Raw genomic sequence first — 18,784 nt, forward strand, 5'->3', positions numbered from 1 at the left:
AAATTTGGTCGGCAATGCATCAGATTTTCTTAAGGGAATCTGCAATGTTCAGATCCTTTACTTATCTGCCAGCACTCTCGAGGTATGTTAGCTTAGCATCGATAAATTAAATGTTTATTTTGGGTTAATGATTGGATATAGATGAAGAATGATGATATATATATGGTTGCTGTTTCAGGTTCTTACTTTCTGCTGTAAACCAGTGCCGGTATTTAACAACTTGATTCATTTAACTGTTGAGACCCGTTATAATGTAGGATGGGAATCACTGCCAACTCTACTCAAGAACTGCCCCAATCTAGAAACTCTTGTATTCGACGTAACCAACACACATCCTTTTAACTGCATCTTTAAACTCAATTTTCAAACAAACTAGATTTTTCTTGATGTTGTTTACTCTTGTGTTTCAGGGACTCCACCACAAATATACAATCAAATGCGGGGATGTTGACGGGTGCCTATGCAAAATTTCAGGGGAGGTTCCTACTTGCTTATCATCAAGTCCGGTGAAGGCTTTAAAGGTACTGAGATTTGGTGAAACTGGTATAGAAGAGAATCAGATAGAGCTGATCAAGCACTTCCTAGAGACAATGCCACGTCTTGAAAAACTGACAGTACACTACGATACATCGATAGATGATGATCTGATTAAAGTGTCAAGCCAACTTAACAACTTTGCAAGAGAAGCTTCACCAAACTGCGAGATCCATGTAATCTCTGATCGCCTCCTCAACTAAAACAAGATTCTCCTCTTCTTTCTGCCTTTTGTTCTTTAGTTATTGTGACTTGTGTACGTGTCGGATTATTTGTCGTTTTGATTGGGAATACTCGATTATCTTTTTTTGCTTGTTTCGGTTCTTAGCTTCCTGTTTCGGTGGTTCTTCTTAACTTGAGTAGCTAATTTGTCATACAATACAAGCCCACTACGAAAAGAAAATAAGTCTTATTAATTTTCTGAAACAGAGCATTCTTCTTTTAATCCAAAATTAAAGAACGCATCGCACACACACAAAAAAGAACACGTGGACAACGATAAGCAGACGTGGAAACCCCAAAATCCCTCCGATTTCGTCACCGCCACGTCACAGCTAAGAATTCGAAAAAAAAACTGGATTTAGGTCGAGTGTTGTAAAACAAACTGACCAAGGATTGCAAAAAAAAAAACCCTAATCTACTCTTTTGCTTCCCCCTCTCGCTCTCAATCTTCAGAGTTGTTGGTTTTGATCTCGTTGCCAAGTGAGTTTCACGATTTCTTCTAATGATGATTTTGTGATTCCTTAATTAGTGTCGTATTAATTTTAATGTTTATCTAGCAAATTTTGCTTTTATGGGGTTTGTCTCTGTTCGATTCGTAACTTTATTTGTTAGTCAAGCATATGTGAAACCCTTTTACTTACTTGAGATCTATCTATCGTGTTATATATATATATATATATATGGAGATTTGGTCGTTAATGCAACAAATCTATTTATGGGGATAAGAAATGTTCAGATCCTTCAGTTATGTTCCGACACTATAGAGGTAATTTGTGACTTAATCCCATTTTTGAGGTTTTATTGTAAAAAACATGTCTTGTGAGTTTCGGATTTGTAAATCTGAAAGAACTTTGTTGGTGTGGGATTTAGCACCCCCAACATACTGAACTAAACCAGAAAGATAATTCGATTACTTAACCGAGTTCCCGGTTAAGAACCCAATTCAATATTTATTAGAGGTCTGTTTGGAAGACGGAGGCCCATCAACTAAGATGGAGAAGCCAACTTCCCAGTTCGCCCGACGACCGACTTGAAGAAGAAATAGCAACTTTCTATATTTTAGCTCTAGTTATAAGGAAAGTTAATATATTCTGTAATCTATCAAAGAGTATAAATAAGGGAGAGATTTCTCCATTAGAAGTATCCAGCATCTAATACAATAATCTAGTTCTTTTATTGTTCTTAGCAAAACCCTAACTTGAGTTTTAAACCCTTAAGACTAGATCAAGTTTCTTAAGAGATAATTTCCTTGAATTTGTTTTCCTTACTAAACAAATTTATTGTGGAAACCTAGTTTCTACAAACTTGAACTATAGTTAATCCATTTATTATATTACCTGACAATAATATGATCTAGAATGTAAGATTAAAACCTTGCGAGTTACATTAGTAAACCTAAATATAACTGTTCTCTGGTCCATTAAGAAACTGAAAACAAAGCAAAGATTGAGAACACAGAACCCTTTTGTCACTATTTCATCGTAAAGAAAGGTAAACTAGGCTCCAATACCATACTAGGCTTATGTATCTCTATAACCGATGTCGTGCAAAGACAGAAATCCCTCATAGTAGTAAGACATTGGTCAACAAGGGAGGTCACAACAATTCAAGAACAGGGTCAATGAATCACGGGATTGGACATGTTTGACAGAAGCAAGGGCGGATCTAGTAAGGATTATAGGGGGTCAGCTGACCCCCCTAAAATTCTAAATTTATCTTATAGTCCTTTAAGTTTTACAAAATTATTTATAATTTTTCTCTTTTGATCCCTTTAAAATTACAAATTTGTGTTATTCCCTTCAGTTTTTATCATATTTTCTACTATTTTGTGTTTTGACAATATTTTTCTCATGGTTTTTAGTCTTTTTATTTGCTTCACTCTATAAATAGTAAACCTAATTTGTAGTTTTTTTAATAAAAGAAAAATATATTTTTAGCTTTTTTATTTTTTAAAATTATAAACTTTTTAGTTATATTTTGACCTCCCTAAATTATATTTCTGGATCCGCCACTGGACACAAGTAATGAACAAGACACTCAGCGTTAATATGCAAAGCGGCAAAGCTCCAACTTCATCAATGCAGCAACTAGCTAGCAGCAACTAGCAAAAGTTGTGTCCGCCATTGCAGAGAAGTAGAACATGACTTCTTTTGTCAGCTGTAAGCAAAGGAGTTTTGTTCTTAAGAGTTAAGAGCACTAACGAGCTTTGTCCAATCCTTTAACAAATAACAACTCATACATACGAGTCATACCGGGAACTACCACCAAAAGAAGACGAAGAAAAAAACTAAGCGTTATCATATCCTCCTATTAGTTGAATTAACAATTTTACGCTAAGAAACAAAATCAAATGAAGAATGAAGATCGGTAAAAGTAAAACCGTTTCCATCGAGTTTATATATTCAAGGAATTATATTTAGTAAATAACCGGTTTAGCTAACAATTTATCTCCGGCTATGTGTTGAACCACCGAGATTACTTTTCTTCTTTATCTGAAGCAACGAGATTACATTTCATAGTTATATAAAAGTTTATATTTTAATTATTATTTTTTACCTCAATTTATATTTTAATTATATAGTAGTTAAAAAAAACAGAGGTGTAAAGAGTATAATTTAAAGTATACTTTATTTGACCCATTCCCTGCATATTATTCTGTATGTAAACAGTTTTCCTTCTAATTGGTTCATATGAACTGATCTTTTTATTGTCAAAAAAAAAAAAAATCATTTTAGAATAAATATTAATTATTTAAAATAAAGTAAACATATTTTAAAGAGGGATATTATTATTTGCCAGATTTTAATTTTTTTTTTTGAGTTTGTGGTATAGCTATTTTAATTTATGATACAAATGTAATAATCACTCACATCCATTCTAAAACAAGCTTTTATTTTGTTTACAAAAATTTGTGTCTCAGATAGTTTACTTATTTGGCAAAGTGTGATTTTAAGAAAAAGGAAAAANAAAAAAATTTTTTTTTTTTTTTTTTTTTTTTTGTCTTTCTTTGGTTTTTGGTTTTTGTTTTTAACATTTAGCTGAAAAAATAAAATATAAAGGAAGAAACGTTGTTGATTGTGCATTAATGAGATAGATATTTCCAAATCTATCATTAATTTTCTTTTTGTTTTAATTGTTTTTTAACATCTTCGGACTTAAAAAGAAAACAGGAAAAAGCGTAATTGTTATTTCCTAATTGATTTCCTATTTCTTTCTTTTTTCTTCTAATAACGGCTAATAAGGTTGACAGAAATAAAAAAACGGCTAATAAGTTTCGACCGTTGGATGTAAAATCCTAATTGCATCATCCAATGGCTTTGGGTCCTCCTCTATATTTATAATCTGAAGACGTTTCTGCTTCCACCACACTCAGAGACGCTCTTCTTCCGAGAGAAAGAGAGAGAGAGATAGAGAAAGAGAAAGAGAGAGAAAGAGAGAGAGAAAGAGAGAAAGAGAGAGAGAGAAAAAGAGAAAGAAAGAGAGTTCTCTAATGGCGGCGACGAGACCAAAGAAGGGAGAATCCACTCTTCCTTCGTCGAGATAAGTACTTTTGTGTGTGAGAGAGAGAGACAAAGATAAGAGATTTAAGGGCGACGAGACCAGAGAAGAGAGATATAGAGAGAGCCGTGTTTGTAAGGGCGACACGTATATGAACAAAGCAGAGGTTTTTTTTTTTCTTCTTCTTCTTCTTCTTCGATTTGATTTTAGGGTTTTTTAAAAATTTGTGTCTTGAATTAAAGTTTGTATCTTTTTCTGATTTGATGGTTTCAACAAGTGTTTTTGAGTCTCGTCCGTGGATGGTTTCAAGAAGACAGTGATGGTCTTCGTCTAACCCTAATCAATCAATTACGTCTTCCTTGTCACAGAGTGAGTCGGATTTGCTTATAAAGTTTCCTCTTTTTTTTTTTTAATAACAATTTATTTAGATGTCAGATGTGTGTGTGTGGGATAAAGACTGAAACTTTGGTCTCGTTATTGCTTCTTTAGATTGACGATATCTATATAAGGTTTTATTTTCTTCGCAGGTTTGAAGATGATGATGACGATGATGTATTATGACCCAACAAGCAACAGTAGTGGGATAAAGACTGAAACTTTGGTCTTGTTGTTGCTTCTTTAGATTGATGATATCTGTATAAGGTTTTATTTTCTTCGCAGGTTTGAAGATGATGATGACGATGGTGTATTATGACCCAACAGGCAACAGTAGTGTAAAATCCTTTTTCTTCATCTGTTTAAGTGATCTCTCTAAATCCTTTTCTTTGTATTTTTTTTAATTGATGGGTTTGTTTCTTTTGAAACAGGTTTGAAGATTTATCTCCGAGGAGTCTCGTTGATGGTAATTTAACTCTTGCTTATGCCTAACTTTACATTGCAGATTATGTTTACAAAGCTATAGATAATCTGCCTTCAGGTGGGATTGCTCTCTTCTCTACTGGATTGGTCCATGTTTATTTATTCTCTACTGGATTGGTCCATGTTTATTTATTTATTCTCATTATGTTTACAAAGCTATAGATAATCTGCCTTCAGGTGGGATTGCTCTCTTCTCTACTGTTGAATTCTCAGGTTCAAAGTGAGTTTAAGAAGGCATATGGGAAGGGTGCTGTTCATAAGTCAAAGGGTGATGTTCTTATGAGATAAAATCTTCTTCTGCCTTACAATTCCTGAAAGATTTAAAGTTTGTATTTTTCTTTCTATTGATGAATTTCTTTCTTTTGAAACAGGTTTGAAGAGAGTGAAGAAGATTCAGAACAACAAGCATATAATAACGCAATCGGGCAATATGATTCTTCTAATCTTTGACAGTCCCCCTCCCCGGAACAATCAATTAAGTCTTCCTTGTCACAAGGTGAGTTGGATTTTGCCTTAAATTGTATTTGTTTCTTTATTGTACAATATATTTAGTGTGTGGGATCAAGACTGAAACTTTGATTTTGTTGTTGCTTCTTTTGATGATGGAGAATTATTACATATATTGGGTTTATTTTCTTCGCAGGTTTGGAGATGATGATGATGCATATGCGTTATAACCCAACATGCAACAGTTAAGTTAAAAAAATTCTTCAACAGTTATATTGTTTTCAATTACGTATTCCTTGTCACAAAGTGAGTTACATGTATTGGGTTTATTTTCTTCGCAGGTTTGGAGATGATGATGATGCTTATGCGTTATGACCCAACATGCAACAGTTAAGTAAATTTTTTTCTTCATCTGTGTAAGTGATCTCTCGAAATCCTTTTCTTTGCTTTAAGTGGTTAAATCCTTTCAGTTAACGTATGTGTTTTTTTAATGTTGTATTTGTGAAGGTACTTTGGTGGACTGAGAGAGGTGACTGGATGTACTCTGAGAAACCTCATTGCTTATTGCACTTGAGGTATGCTATACTTTTGTTTGTATATATAACTCCTCTGGTCAGTATCTTTAGTTTGTAATGATCTTATCTTTCATTACAGGGAATACGCTTTAGGGGCATGTTTGATTTCTGAACGCCAGAAAGTGTTACCTTCAGCTCTATCTGGAGAAGAGCCCTTCCCTGAGGGTCTTCAGTGGCTTCTGTTAAATGGAAAGGTTGGCTTATCTTTAACATTTTTATACATATATGGTCACGGAATGTATCATACAATATTGTCTCCCTTATTATGTGATCCTAATGTGTTGTTCTTTCTCTTTTCTATTTAGGTGCCAACTGTCAAGACTCAAAAGAGTTGGCTCATCGTGCGGCTGTGCCAGGTTTGTAGTTCATGTCTATGCTCTGTGTTTTTGTGACCTCTAGTTTCATGTCTCATCAAAGCTTAGCAAAAACTCTGTCACTATGATAAGTGAGACTGAGTTTTATACGGCAAGTCAATAACAATAAGTGAGAATGAGATTTTTTGGTTTTGTTGTTGCTTCAATTTTTCCATCACTATGTGTTTAAAAGGTCCAACTGCTTTTAATCATTCTTATTGTTTTGCAGGATATAAGCGCCACTTCTATACCATGCAAGCCTCAGGAAAATAAACCATTTCCGAGGATCGATGCAGAGGTCAACAAGAACAAGATCGCATATGTAAGGCTATTTTAATGCTTTTTCTTCTTTTTTCATTCTTCAACAGCTAAAAGGTGAGAGCCAATTATATTGCTTTAAAATCAGCAAGCTCTTCACTCCATAGCTCCAGCTATTGCCTCCACCACAAACAAGTTACTCAACATCTGCCATAAATTTTAAAGGAAAATACCCAATATCCATCATAGATTATCATCACTTTAGAACTGACTCATAATAGCTTAATGAATCTGTTTTATCAATTGAAGCACTCAGCGTCAGTTTGAGGAGAGTTACACTTGCATGAGCTAATCATAATCTTAATAAGATAAGTCAAGAAAATCGATAGGTATGCCATCTGATTGTTACTCCTTACTTTTCTCTTTCCTGCCACGCCTAATTACAGTAAACATTGATGAAAAAGTGTCTTTTCTGTTTCAATTGAATTTCTTGATTGTTTTTGAATGCCATCTAGGTGTCTGCTCTCCCTAATTGCTAATTGCATTTTTCTCTCTCTTTGGTTTTCTTATGGAATTTTAAGTAGGTAAGAACTAAGAAGAGGATCTACTTTTTATGTGTCTGCATTTTCTCAACGAACTGAAGGGAAGATTGCAAGCTAAGTACAACCGGCTGGTGGAGGGTTTAGCATTAAGAGGGGGCTTATCTGGTAAGTACGTTTGTCAGAATGTGATCGATGGCTTTGAAAGACACACTACGAATTCATTGGGCACATATTCTAATTATATGAACTTGACGCAACAAATATTTTTTTTCTTCTTTTCCATCGATGGCTTTTTATAGACCCAACAACGATGGAAAACAATACGGCTGAAGGTTTTGTTTCACTTTATCCATCACTATATTTTTAAGGTCCAACTGCTTTTAATCATTCTTACTCTTTGCAGGATAAAAGAGTCGTTTTGAAAATCAAGGCAGGAGCGGATTATTGTTTCAAAATCAGCAAGCTCTTCACTCCATAGTTGCAGATTTTGCCTACACCACAAACAAGTCTCACCACATCTGCCATAGGTAAAAGCTAGACAGGTGAGCCAAATTGTTACAAAATCAGAATGATTCACTCCATATCTTACTGCAACCGAAACTCTGTCCTCCTCATCACTATGTAAGTAATCTCAAAGTCCTCTGTATTTCTTTATTTTGTTCTGTTTCGAATTTTTTTTTTTTCTCCACCAATAATATTCAATGGAGCCTATTGGAAATTATGCTAGAATTGTGGATCAACAACCAACAACTCTACTCCACAAGACAAGACGGTCCTGTAGGCCTTTCAGTCACTAAGCACACTCCAGAGAGAACATAAAGGTGCGTTGTGCTTCACGGTTGCTTGTATAACTTTTCTGTTAGGCTTTCTCTGCTCTTGTTATCTCTTTTTTCAGGTTTATGTTTGAATTACTGAATTGATGAAGAAGTTTCAAATAAGCAGCAGAGACTTGTCCTTGCCTCATCCCAACAAGTGCCTTCCACAGGTAATAAACAATTTTAACTCTCTGATTCAACTCTCTGTTTAAAAGGTCCAACTACTTCCTTTAATCATTCTTAACATTGTTTGAAGGATAAAAGACCCGTTTTGGAACTATTTCTTCTTCACAAATCAAGCCTCAGGTAAAAACAAAAGTTCAGAGAATCCATGCCAGAGGTCAACAACGACAAGACCGCAGATGCCCAGGTTCTTTATCACTCTTTATTCTAGTTTAGTTTTATATGAAAGGGGCTATTCTAATTCTTTTTTATTTTCTTCATACTTCAACAGTAAAAGCTAGATGATGCTAAAATCAAAACAGGTGAGCCGGTTATTGCCAGAATTCAAGGTAAATACCCTCCATCCATCAAAGATTATCATCACTCTAGAACAAACTCATAGTAGCTTAATGAATCTGTTTTATCAATTGAATTTCCTGATTGTTTCTGAATGGCATCTGTGTGTCTGCTCACTCTAATTACTAATTGCATTTTTCTCTTTGGTTTTCTTATGGAATTTTAAGAAAGACTGCAACCTAAATATAGTCTGGTTGAGGGTTTAGCACCAAGAGGGGACTTATCTGGTAAGTATGTTGTGATTTGGTTTGACGACACACAACCAATTTATTGGGCACATTTTCTAATTCTATGAACCGTAGGGCAACAAATTTGGACCTCCCCCATGATACTCCATTATCATTGAGCCTTATGACGAGAGGCATATCGTTTCAAAGATGTCAACAGCACGAAACTGCATATGCCCTATGGTTCTAACTCGGGGAAGGTATGCATGCAGTGTAGAAAAAAAATCGGGGAACACTTAATTACCTTATTGTTTAATCTTATATGTATTTACATTACTGGTTTTCTTTCTTTTTCAATGATCTGCTTCCTGCTAACAGAGTGACTTGGATTTGCTTTATAAAATTTTCTCTTATTTTTCTTGCTAACAATTTATTTCGATGTGTGTGTGGGATAAAGACTCAGACTTTCTTCTCGGTGTTGCTTCTTTAGACTGACAATATCTAAATAAGGGTTTATTTTCTTCGCAGGGTTTGAAGATGATGATGATGATGATGTATTATGACCCAACATGCAACAGTAGTGTAAATTCCTTGTTCTTCATCTGTTTAAGTGATCTCTCTACATCGTTTTCTTTGTATTCTTTTGATTGATGGGTTTGTTTATTTTGAAACAGGTTTGAAGATTTTATCTCCGAGGAGTCTCGTTGATGGTAATTTAACTCTTGCTTATGCCTAACTTTACATTGCAGATTATGTTTACAAAGCTATAGATGATCTGCCTTCCACAGCTCATCCAATGACTCTATTTCCTAGCGGTGTTATGGCCCCTTCAGGTGGGATGGCTCTGTTCATTACTGGATTGGTCCATGTAACTCTTGACCTTATTCTGTTGAATTGTTATTCAGGTTCGAAGTCAGTTTTAGAAGGCATATGGGAAGGGTGATGTTCATAAGTCAAAGGTTCTTATGAAGTAAAATCTTCTGCCTTACAATTCCTGAAAGATTTAAAGTTTGTGTTTGTTCTTTTCTATTGATGAGTTTTTTTCTTTTGAAACAGGTTTGAAGAGAGTGAAGAAGATTCAGAATAACAAACTTATAATTACGCAATTGGGCAATCTGATTCTTCTAGTCTTTGACAGTCCCCCTCCCCGGATCAATCAATTACGTCTTCCTTGTCACAAAGTGAGTTGGATTTTGCCTTAAATTGTATTTGTTTCTTTATTGTAACAATATATTAAGATGTGTGGGATCAAGACTGAAACTTTGGTTTTGTTGTTGCTTCTTTTGATGATGGAGAATTATTACATAGATTGGGTCTATTTTCTTCGCAGGTTTGGAGATGATGATGATGCATATGCCTTATGACCCAACATGCAACAGTTAAGTAAATTTTCTTTCTTCATCTGTGTAAGTGATCTCTCTAAATCCTTTTCTTTGCTTTAAGTGGTTAAATCCTTTTAGTTAACTTACGTTTTTTTTTAATGTTGTATTTGTGAAATTAATTGGTGGACTGAGAGAGGTGATTGGATGTACTCTAGGAAACCTCATTGCTTGATGCACATGAGGTATGGCTATACTTTTGTTTGTATATATAACTCCTCTGATCAGTTTCTTCAGTTTGTAATGATCTTATCTTTCATTACAGGGAATACGCTTTAGGGGCATGTTTGATTCCTGAACGCCAGAAAGTGTTACCTTCAGCTCTATCTGGAGAAGATCCCTTGCCTGAGGGTCTTTCAAGGCTTCTGTTAACTTCCAGGTTGGCTTATCTTTAACATTTTTATACATATATGCATGGTCACGGGAATGTATCATACAATTTTGTCTCCCTTATTATATGATCCTAAGGTGTTGTTCTTTCTCTTTTCTATGTAGGTGCCAAGCAATGAACTAGTTGAGGCGCTGTCAAGACTCAAAAGAGTTGGTTTGTAGTTCATGTCTATGCTCTGTATTTTTGTGACCTCTAGTTTCATGACTCGTCAAAGCTTAGCAAAATAAGCCGATGGTAATTATAAACAGAATGTTATGATTGTTGCAAACATAACTCTAGTTTATACTTAACTTTACCTTGCAGATTATGTTTCCAAGTCTATAGATGCTCTGCCATCCACTGCTCATCCAATGAATCAATTTGCTAGCGGTGTTATGGCCCTGCAGGTGGATGGCTCTGCTCTTTAGTAGATTGGTCTATGTAACTCTTAAATTTACTAGATTTTGATTTTAAATTGTCTTTTTGATGATGAATTTCTTTCAGGTGGTGTGTGATCATTATCATGTGAATATTTTGCTTTTATTGTTATTGCGTTTTGTTTCTTTTGGATTCTTTGAAATAGATCTACAAAAAACAACTCATCCATTCCCCGAAGGTGGATGGCTCTGCTCTTTAGTAGATTGGTCTATGTAACTCTTAAATTTACTAGATTTTGATTTTAAATTGTCTTTTTGATGATGAATTTCTTTCAGGTGGTGTGTGATCATTATCATGTGAATATTTTGCTTTTATTGTTATTGCGTTTTGTTTCTTTTGGATTCTTTGAAATAGATCTACAAAAAACAACTCATCCATTCCCCGAAGGAGAGATGAAGCTTAATCGTACGTTGACCCCATGACTCTATGATGTTTTCCAATAATCCGGCAAGTCAGGCAATAACATTAAGTGAGACTGAGATTGATGGTTTTGTTGTTGCTTCAATTTTTCATAACTTTGTGTTTAAATGGTCCAACTGATTCTTATTGTTTTGCAGGATCAAAGAGCCGTTTTAGAACCATGTCTTCTTCACAAAGCAAGCCTCAGGAAAATAACATATTCCGAGGATGCAGAGGTCAACAACAAAGGCCGCAGATGCCCAGGTTCTATATCATTCTTTGTTCAAGATTTTATTATAGTTAAATGATCCATGTAAGGCTATTCTAAGGCATTTCTTCTTCATACTTTACCAGCAAAAATCAAGAATCCAAGACAGGTGAGCCAATTATATTGTTTCAAAAATCAGCAAGCTCTTCACTCTATAGCATTATAATATGCATATTGTTTCAAAAATCAGCAAGCTCTTTACTCTATAGCTCCAGCTTTTGCCTCCACCACAAAGAAGTACACCACATCTGCCAAAATTCAAGATAAATACTCTCTCCATCCATAATAGATTATTATCACTTTAGAACTGACTCATAATAGCTGTATCTGTTTTATCTATTGAAGCACTCAGCGTCAGTGGTAGGAGAGTCACGCTTATAGGAGCTTCATAATCTTAATAAGATAAATCATGATATATATTGGGCCTGAGAAGGGGTTATGTCAGCTTCATGAAGGTCTCAAAGTCTTTGCAAAAGACTTTGAGGTAGAGGGGTTGATCTAATGGTTGTAAAAGAGCTTACATGAGCTCAGTTGAATATTTTATTAAAGTGATCGCAATTTTTATTTTTTTCGTTCTGTAGTGGGACAATATCCTTAAATATGATGTTTCTTGGTAACAGGTACTTATTTTGGAGAGCCAAGGGGAAAGGGCATAAAGACCAATAAAAATGGCGACCAGACGAGGGAGCAAACATTACCTTTACAGGACGTGTGAGTTTGTGTCCTTTGATTTGATTCTAATTCTTATGAGAGAAGTCGTCTTAAAAGTACGATTTATTGTTCCCTTCTTCTTCTTCTTCTTCGTCGATTTGATTTTAGTTTTGTTTTCTTTGTGTCCTGATTTAAAGTTTTTATTTTTTTCTTCTGATTTGATGGGTTTTAACAGGTGTTTTCGAGTCTCGTATGTGGATGGTTTCAAGAAGACAGTTATGGTCTTCCCCTAATCAATCAATTTCGTCTTTCTGGTCACAGAGTGAGTTGGATTTGCTTTATAAAGTTTTCTCTTTTTTTTTGCTAACAATTTATTTAGATGTGTGTGTGGGACTGCTTCTTTAGAATGACGATATCTATATAAGGGTTTATTTTCTTCGCAGGTTTGAAGATGACGATGCATACTGCATTATGACCCAATAGGCAACAGTAGTGTAAGATCCTTTTTTCTTCATTTGTTTAAGTGATCTCTCTAAATCCTTTTCTTTGTATTTTTTTGATTGATGGGTTTGTTTCCTTTGAAACAGGTTTGAAGATCTATCTCCGAGGAGTCTCGTTGATGGTAACTTAACTCTTGCTTATGCCTAACTTTACTTTGCAGATTATGTTTACAAAGTTATAGATGATCTGCCTTTCACAGCTTATCCAATGACTCTATTTGCTAGCAGTGTTATGGCCCGTCTGGTGGGATTGCTCTGTTCTTTACTGGATTGGCATTTATTTATTCTCGTGATGATCATATTCTGTTGAATTGTTTTTCAGGTTCAAAGTGAGTTTCAGAAGGCATATGGGAAGGGTGATGTTCATAAGTCAAAGTACATACTTTACGTATTTCCATTTGACTTCTTGATTGCCTAGTAGTAGCAGTCAATCATAAGAACTGAGTTTTTCCTCGTTGATTCTAGGAGCCAACCTATGACGATGCCTAAACTTGATTGCTCGTGTCCCTGTTGTAGGTTCATATGTTTATTTGAGGTGAATTTTTATGCCCTTCGGCACTTACTAGAATAGTTACTGTTCTTGAATTAACATTCTAATTAACATTGCAGGATGTACAAGGATGATAGCATCATTCCGTCAGATGATTCTTTGGATTATGGTGCAAATTTTTCACACATGCGGGGATATGATAGTCCTCAGATAAAAGAGATCATGAGGCTTTATGTCACCATCCACAGGGTTTTTCTAGTTCTCTCTGTTTCAACATGTGTTTTATGATTTTCTTTTCTTTTACCATCTCAGCATGATCAAGGTTTTTTTTTGTTGCTGTTGTTGTTTTAGTGATCATGAAGGTGGAAGTGTTAGTGCTCACGCTGGTCACCTGGTATGTATTGCTACATGATCTTGCCATCAAGTGCATTTTTGTTTTGGTCTTGATACATGATAGTGTTCCACTTTTAGTTTCTACTCCAAATGTTTCTTTCATAGACATGTCTGATGGTTCTGTTTTTGGCTTATGATGTTTTTACATGAAGGTTGGGAGTGCACTTTCGGATCCATATCTTTCATTTGGATTAAATGGTTTTGCTGAGACACTCCATGGCTTGGCTAATCAGGTAACCCCTCTTATTTATCTCCTAAATGAATCTTCTATTGTTCGAAACTACAAGTGAGAGTTCCAAGAATGACTCTTATAAACTGCTAAATTTATGATGTTAAGCTAAATATTTTGAAATCTTAGTCTGTTTATTTTTTGTTTTTGCATGGTCTTGCTACAGAAAGTTTTTCTGTGGATCAAATGAGTTTTCGAGGAATATGGAGAAAGTATATCAAAGGAACAGCTAAAAGATTATGTCTGGAAAACGTTAAACAATGGCAAGGTAAACCAAATTCAGTTCAGCCTTTTGAAAGCTTACATGTTCTGAAATGAAAGCTGAGAGAAATAGACCGTTTGTAATTTGTATTGCATGCTAATCACGGCAGGCCATAACTTAAACCATTGTATAGTTAATGACTAAAAGCTTTGCATTATGAATGTTGCCAGGAAACTTTAAATAAACATTTGTCTTGCAGATTTTTCCAGGATATGGCCATGGTGTTGTAAAACGGATCCAAGATATGTATGCCATAGAGAGTTTTCCCTGAAGCAATTACCTTACGATCCTCTTTTTCAGCTGGTAATGTTTTCCCCCTTAATATTTTGGTCATGCTTTAAAGTTTTTTACTGGCTCACAAATTATTCAACTCGATAGGTCTCAAAACTTTATAAAGTGGTGCCTCCTATTCTAACTGAGCTGGGAAATAATTTTAATCTTGCTGGAAAGTTTTGACGTCTAGTTAATGTAGGAGTTGGTCAATTGTATTCTTGTTTCTGATTCTACTTAGGTTGATCACATTGCTTGTGTTACATTTGGTATTGCTCGTCATGTATTGACTGCAATAGTTCTTATAAAAGTCACTTTTAACTTTGATGTTCCAGTTCGATACCGTCCTGACTAGGATAAACCCTGGTGACATTCTTTCTGATCTCACGGCTGGAGGTTGTCTCAACAGCCAAAAGTGTGCTTTAGCAAGCTGGAACTTTGGAAGGTTCTCTCTCTTGTTCCCTTTTTTCTAATGTTGTTTCTGTTGAGTTTCATTTGGTAGAACATACTGTGTTTTGCTTGGAACTGGAATTAGTTTTGGTAGTTATCGAATTGAAGGATGTGAGTCTTAGAAATTTCCGAGATTTTGTTTTTTTTTTTCAAGAAAGGGATTTAGAATCGTCGGTGGGGTTTATTTGGTTGTAATCAAAGGGGGTGTTCCTTAGCCACTGATATGTCTAAGACATTGCGTCTGTGCTCTGTATCAGGAGTGGAGTTTAGCTTTCAGGAGATTCCCTTTCCGGATGAGGCCATCTCAGCTGCAAAATAATTCTTGGAGCCATTGGAGGGTATGTCTCTCTTGTCTCAACTTATGTTGTTCGCTCTAAATTTTTTTTGGGAAATACAGTTTCTCATAGATTCTTGTTTGGTATAATTTAAGGTACTAATGGGATAACAGTGTAAAGCATCTGAGGCCTGAGAAGGGGTTACTTTAGCTTCATCAAGATCTCAAAGTCTTTGCTAAACTGAGACCTGCTAAGTTTCTGCCACAGGTAACCATCCTTAGCCTAATCTCAGAAGCCAAAACTCTGTTTCTTGTTTGAAGTCCAAATTATTGTTTTTATATACAGTTAATAAAGAGAGAGGTAGAAGAAGGTGTTGATCTAATGGTTGTGAAAGAGCTTACATGATGTCATTTTAATTAGTTTATCTGTTCGTAATTCTAATCTTTCTCGTTATGTAACGGGACAGTATCTTTATATATGATGTCTCATGCATGGTAACATGTTCTTATTTTGGGAGCCAAGGGGAATGGAGAAGAAGTTGGGTTTAATATTGAGGTGTATGCCACCCACGAGGTACTTTATTGATATTGTGCCCTTCTGATCTCATTGAACTCGTATGAAATTTTCAACTTCATCTCTTTCAGTTCTAAATAGAGAGAGCCGTGTTAGTAAGGGCGAGACGTATATGAACAAAGCAGAGGTTTTTTTTTTCTTCTTCTTCTTCGATTTGATTTTAGTTTTTTTTTTAAATTTGTGTCCTGATTTAAAGTTTGTATCTTTTTCTGATTTGATGGTTTCAACAGGTGTTCTCGTACGTGGATGATTTCAAGAAGACAGTGATGGTCTTCCCCTAATCAATCGATTACGTCTTCCTTGTCACAGAGTGAGTTGGATTTGCTTATAAAGTTTCCTCTTTTTTTTTTTTCTTTTGTAACAATTTAATTAGATGTCAAATGTCTGTGTGTGGGATAAAGACTGAAACTTTGGTCTCGTTGTTGCTTCTTTAGATTGACGATATCTATATAAGGTTTTATTTTCTTCGCAGGTTTGAAGATGATGATGACGATGATGTATTATGACGCAACAGGCAACAGTAGTGTAAAATCCTTTTCTTCGTATTTTTTTTATTGATAGGTTTGTTTCTTTTGAAACAGGTTTGAAGATTTATCTCCGAGAAGTCTCGTTGATGGTAATTTAACTCTTGCTTATGCCTAAACTTCTTTATGTTGCAGATTATGTTTACAAAGCTATAGATGAGCTCTGGACTATAGATGATCTGCCTTCCAGAGCTCATCCAATGACTCTATTTGCTAGCGGTGTTATGGCCCTTCAGGTGGGATTGCTCTCTTCTCTTCTGGATTGGTCAATGTTTATTTATTCTCGTGATGATTTTATTCTGTTGAATTGTTTTTCAGGTTCAAAGTGAGTTTCAGAAGGCATATGGGAAGGGTGATATTCATAAGTCAAAAGGTGATGTTCTTATGAGATAAAATCTTCTTCTGCCTTACAATTCCTGAAAGATTTAAAGTTTGTATTTTTTTTTTCTATTGATGAGTATCTTTCTTTTGAAACAGGTTTGAAGAGAGTGAAGAAGATTCAGAACAACAAGCATATAATAACGCAATCGGGCAATATGATTCTTCTAATCTTTGACAGTCCCACTCCCCGGAACAATCAATTAAGTCTTCCTTGTCACAAGGTGAGTTGGATTTTGCCATAAATTGTATATGTTTCTTTATTATAAAATATATTTAGATGTGTGGGATCAAGACTGAAACTTTGATTTGTGAAGGTACTTACCAAGTACTTGGTTGACTGAGAGAGGTGATTGGATGTACTCTGGGAAACCTCATTGCTTGATGCACATGAGGTATGGCTATACTTTTGTTTGTATATATAACTCCTCTGGTCAGTATCTTCAGTTTGTAATGATCTTATCTTTCATTACAGGGAATACGCTTTAGGGGCATGTTTGATTCCTGAACGCCAGAAAGTGTTACCTTCAGCTCTATCTGGAGAAGAGCCCTTCCCTGAGGGTCTTTTGTGGCTTCTGTTAACTGTAAAGGTTGGCTTATCTTTAATATTTTTATACATATATGCATGGTCACGGGAATGTATCATACTATTTTGTCTCCCTTATTATAAGATCCTAAGGTGTTGTTCTTTCTCTTTCCTATGCAGGTGCCTAGCAATGAGCTAGTTGAGGCGAGACTCAAAAGAGTTGGTTTGTAGTTCATTATCATGTGAATATTTTATAGTTATTGCGTTTCTTTTGGATTCTTTGAAACAGATCTCGACAAAAAACAACTCATCCATTCCCCGAAGGAGAGATGAAGCTTAATCATATGTTGATGCCAAGACTCTTTGATGTTTTCCAACAATCCGGCAAGTCAGGCAATAACAGTAAATGAGGCTGAGATTGATGGTTTTGTTGTTGCTTCAGTTTTTCATAACTTTGTGTTTAAATGGTCCAACTGATTCTTAGTGTTTTGCAGGATCAAAGAGCTGTTTTAGAACCATGTCTTCTTTACAAAGCAAGCCTCAGGAAAATAACATGTTCCGAGGATGCTGAGGTCAACAACAAAGGCCGCAGATGCCCAGGTTCTATATCATTCTTTGTTCAAGATTGTATTATAGTTAAGTGATCCATGTAAGGCTATTCTAATGCATTTCTTCTTCATACTTCACCAGCAAAAATCAAGAATCCAAGACAGGTGAGCCAATTATATTGTTTCAAAAATCAGCAAGCTCTTACTCTATAGCTCCAGCTTTTGCCTCCACCACAAAGAAGTACACCACATATGCCAAAATTCAAGATAAATACTCTCTCCATCCATCATAGATTATTATCACTTTATAACTGACTCATAATAGCTGTGTATCTCTTTTATCAATTGAAGCACTCAGCGTCAGTGGTAGGAGAGTCACACTTGTAGGAGCTTCATAATCTTAATAAGATAAATCATAATATATATTGGGCCTGAGAAGGGGTTACTTCAGCTTCAAGAAGGTCTCAAAGTCTTTGCAAATCTGAGACTTGCTAAGGCAACCATCCTCAGCAACAGTAGTGTAACTTTTGACCTTATTATGTTGAATTGTTATTCAGGTTCGAAGTGAGTTTCAGAAGGCATATGGGAAGGGTGATGTTCTTATGAGGTAAAATCTTCTTCTGCCTTACAATTCCTGAAAGATTTAAAGTTTGTATTTTTTTTTCTATTGATGAGTTTCTTTCTATGCCTAAACTTCTTTATGTTGCAGATTATGTTTACAAAGCTATAGATGAGCTCTGGACTATAGATGATCTGCCTTCCAGAGCTCATCCAATGACTCTATTTGCTAGCGGTGTTATGGCCCTTCAGGTGGGATTGCTCTCTTCTCTTCTGGATTGGTCAATGTTTATTTATTCTCGTGATGATTTTATTCTGTTGAATTGTTTTTCAGGTTCAAAGTGAGTTTCAGAAGGCATATGGGAAGGGTGATATTCATAAGTCAAAAGGTGATGTTCTTATGAGATAAAATCTTCTTCTGCCTTACAATTCCTGAAAGATTTAAAGTTTGTATTTTTTTTTTCTATTGATGAGTATCTTTCTTTTGAAACAGGTTTGAAGAGAGTGAAGAAGAT

The 18,784-nt window shown here is 35.3% G+C and overlaps 2 protein-coding genes and 1 long non-coding RNA gene across 4 annotated transcripts in view; all 3 read left to right on the forward strand.

Moving 5' to 3' along the window:
* The window catches only part of LOC104789762 (putative F-box/LRR-repeat protein At3g59230), a 3,091-nt gene extending 2,251 nt beyond the window's left edge, over positions 1–840 (forward strand). The window contains exons 3-5 of the mRNA XM_019245431.1: positions 3–82; positions 179–319; positions 411–840. Coding sequence (XP_019100976.1) covers positions 3–82; positions 179–319; positions 411–737 — 548 coding nt within the window. The 3' untranslated portion in view covers positions 738–840. The remainder of the gene's footprint in view (positions 1–2; positions 83–178; positions 320–410) is intronic.
* LOC104788133 lies at positions 4,054–5,244 on the forward strand. 2 transcript variants are annotated; one of them, XR_768129.2, is made up of 6 exons: positions 4,054–4,420; positions 4,532–4,623; positions 4,782–4,832; positions 4,915–4,967; positions 5,061–5,095; positions 5,171–5,244. It is a non-coding gene; the product is annotated as an uncharacterized LOC104788133 (long non-coding RNA). The 2 variants fall into 2 exon arrangements; XR_768130.2 differs by having other exon boundaries at positions 5,156–5,190.
* On the forward strand, positions 5,792–7,002 carry LOC104788132 (citrate synthase 5, mitochondrial-like). Its single transcript, XM_010513823.2, has 6 exons — positions 5,792–5,803; positions 6,067–6,134; positions 6,214–6,328; positions 6,440–6,490; positions 6,717–6,809; positions 6,863–7,002. The coding sequence occupies exons 2-6, from the start codon at positions 6,097–6,099 to the stop codon at positions 6,959–6,961; spliced, it is 396 nt and encodes a 131-aa protein (XP_010512125.1). The 5' UTR covers positions 5,792–5,803; positions 6,067–6,096; the 3' UTR covers positions 6,962–7,002.

This window comes from Camelina sativa, chromosome 5, assembly GCF_000633955.1.
Source record: "Camelina sativa cultivar DH55 chromosome 5, Cs, whole genome shotgun sequence".
Classification (NCBI taxonomy): Eukaryota; Viridiplantae; Streptophyta; class Magnoliopsida; order Brassicales; family Brassicaceae; genus Camelina; species Camelina sativa.